This window comes from Rhagoletis pomonella, unplaced genomic scaffold (assembly GCF_013731165.1).
Source record: "Rhagoletis pomonella isolate Grant_MI unplaced genomic scaffold, Rhpom_1.0 Rhpom_scaffold_00001, whole genome shotgun sequence".
Taxonomy (NCBI): Eukaryota; Metazoa; Arthropoda; class Insecta; order Diptera; family Tephritidae; genus Rhagoletis; species Rhagoletis pomonella.
In genome coordinates this window covers 96,895,334-96,898,359 of record NW_023458555.1, presented here as the reverse complement: position 1 = coordinate 96,898,359, position 3,026 = coordinate 96,895,334, and the positions used below count along the sequence as shown (strand labels likewise).

Below are 3,026 nucleotides of genomic sequence, written 5' to 3'. Positions count from 1 at the left end.
TCCGTTCAATACGAGAAAACACTGTGGCCTCTAATTGCTGGATTTGTCGCTGTAACTCGAGTATTTCGCGTTTCTTCTTAAGCTTCTGCAATTCATGGTCTAAAGCTGCGTCGTCATCATAATTGCAGTTTACGTCAACACCTCGGCCTCCCACAATAGCAGCAGCGTTTCTCATACAAACCGCGGTATCAACATTTTCCTTATTGATGGCGGTAACAGCAGCAGCGGCAGAATTAGCAACGGCATCAGGATCAGCAGCAACAATGGAATTGGAAACAGCAGCAATATCGACAGTATTAGTTTCAGCGACGAAATCGGTAACGGCAGCAGGATCAGCAACGGCAGCAGCAGAGGCAGTGGAATTGGCGACGGCATCAGTATCGCCATCATTAGTATAAGCGCCACTAGCAGTATTGGTAACGGCATCAGCTGCAGTAATTAGCGTTTTATCAACAATATCTCGAAGTACGTAAGCGGGGGGCGCATTCGCTTCATCATCGCGGCTTTTTGCCAATCTCCCAGCAAAAGTAGTGTCATCAGCACCGCACATGTCCTCGAAGCCAACCTGGTGATATAGCCTCTTTAATTGCGCAGTGGTAGCAAACTGAGGAAAATCCACGCCTGCGCTCCTCAAAGCATTTGTCAATTTATCCCTTGATAAACGTTCTGCCATTATAATTATTGGTTTTGCGAATGGTTCACTCCACACCTGAGTTATAAGAACTAAATTGACCGACACCCAGAAGGATATTAGAAAAACAGACCATTTTATTTATTTTATAATATGCTCTCTTAAGCTATTTTTATTTAGAAGAAGCAATTTTCAGAATGAATATAATTTTTAATTTTTTACATTGAATTGATATAAAACAATTAGCAATAATGAAACTTAAAACTTACAACAAGTATATCTAAACTAAGTGAATATCCCTACTCACATCTCTTACACACAACAAGTATTTTGAAATTATAACCTTACAAAACAAATATAATGGGTAGTATTTGTATAAGAGCAGCACACGTCTCTATAGCCAGCTTATTCCTGTTTTCCTACCTTCGGCGCAAAAGCCGGAACGGCTTAACAAAATTTCATTATCGAGGTTATCTGTCTTAAATCGTGGCAAAATTTAACATTAAATTTTGAAGCATTAATTTTAAAATTTTTAATTTCGGGCTTTCTAAAATTTTTTTAGTAAGAAATATCTTGGCATCTGATCCACAAAAATATCTAAGCCGGATATATGATTATTTATATCTTAAGTATAAAATGAGCTTCATAATTTGCTCTAGTGATGAAATTGCTACTTGTTTAAACAAAAATGTTAAGCATATATGCAGAATATATGTAGATGTGCGCTGTTTCTGATTGCATTTCTATTACTGCGTTTATAAGTCAGCTATTCGCAAATAAAAATAATTTGCAAATACCTAACTCACTATTTATTCGACGGTGAAAAATTATTTTTCTACATTGCTTGATTATAAAAAAGCTATAATATGGCCATCTAATAAAAAAATAACCTTAAGAATGGCAAAGTCTTGCGCTTATTTGCAAATAATACTGCTAATCAATACTTATTTGCGTGACTTAGTTATTTGCAGATAAAAAATTAACTCAACGTTTATGCGGCAAAGTTTACCGTTTTGCACATTGTTATTTGCAAATAATACGTGCGTATAAACGTAGTAGATGTTTATATCATTTATCACTTTAATCACTTACTATAGAAGGTATACAAAAAAAATATTTCATTGCGGATCTGAAAGAAATATATATTGTGCTTAAGGTGCGGGCTGCTTCCGGAAGGGCCGAAAATGGCACAATGCACACTTATTTTCCATCACTGGTATGAAATCATTTGTTGCAACTAGTTTTGATATCCGTAGATGGTTCTAGGAATAGGTTTAGTAGTCTATTTTGATAAAAAAGCAAGGCGTAAATTAAAAAAATACTGAAATCATTTTACCTGGTACCGTTGATAACTGATGAACATACGTGCATATATGTACCCTGCAGGGAAACCGCGGACTAGTGAATCAAATTTCTAGTTCGGTACTAGGTCTTTGTCGTCAAAAAGGAACTAGTCCGATAGGAACTAGATCCCCACCAGTACAAAGTCGGCGAAAAGTGATACTAATTTTTATCAGTTTTTTTCACTAGAAATCTATATCTAAAGTGACGAATTTAGAAGTGGTTCGGAACTATAGAAAAAGGGATGTAGAACGAACTAGATCTTATTTGTCGAATTTAGAACTTGTTCGGAACTATCGAATAAGGGATGCAGCGGGGGCTTGTTTACTTTACATAGATATGTGTTGAGCGGCTTTTTCGTTCATATACGCCTCTATTCTGTGCTTCGCAGATGCTTTTTCATAGCTTGGTAATACAAAACTAAAATTTGTGTTAACATTTCAACATCTTGGGACCATCTGGAATCTAAGAAATAACAGCGAGCACCTCTGCAAACTCAGCTACAGCTAAAGGTATGTAAACGTACATTTCTTATAATCATTCAAACAAATTTAATTTCAAATTGAGAACACATTTCTTCCAAAATAACTTAAAATCGCACACACCGAAGAACCAAAAAGATTGAAAAATCATGATACTTTTTTCTTTCGTCTGTCGAAATTAGAACTGGTTCGGAACTATAGAATTTAGGACTAGTTCAGAACTATCGAAAAAGAGATACAGCGGGGGGCAATTGACACTTCCTAGGACATCGCCATGTTAAATTCGCCAGTTGCTTGAATGCAAAAGAGATTTATCGCGAACCAGTACTGGGTCTAAATGTACTAGAAGCGCACCAGTTCAGAACTAGAGATTTTCCCGACAGGGTATGTATAACTACATATGTATGGATGATATAATAGCTCTGATCCAATACTTTTCGTGTAAAATCCTGGAAAAACAGCAAAATCACTCCCTGAAGTGATAGTAAAAGAGCCTTCGCACACTGGACTGTTCAGTCCGCCTAAAACTGGTTTTGTGAGGATAAGAGGGGGAAGAGAGTTCGAGTTTACCT

The 3,026-nt window shown here is 36.6% G+C and overlaps 1 protein-coding gene across 1 annotated transcript in view; it reads right to left on the bottom strand.

Annotated features, from left to right (window-relative positions):
- LOC118734461 overlaps window positions 1-673 on the bottom strand; it is a 51,840-nt gene extending 51,167 nt beyond the window's left edge. Inside the window, exon 1 of the mRNA XM_036464183.1 lies at window positions 13-673. Within this exon, the coding sequence (XP_036320076.1) occupies window positions 13-673 (661 nt within the window). The remainder of the gene's footprint in view (window positions 1-12) is intronic.
- Between the last annotated feature and the right edge of the window lie 2,353 nt (window positions 674-3,026).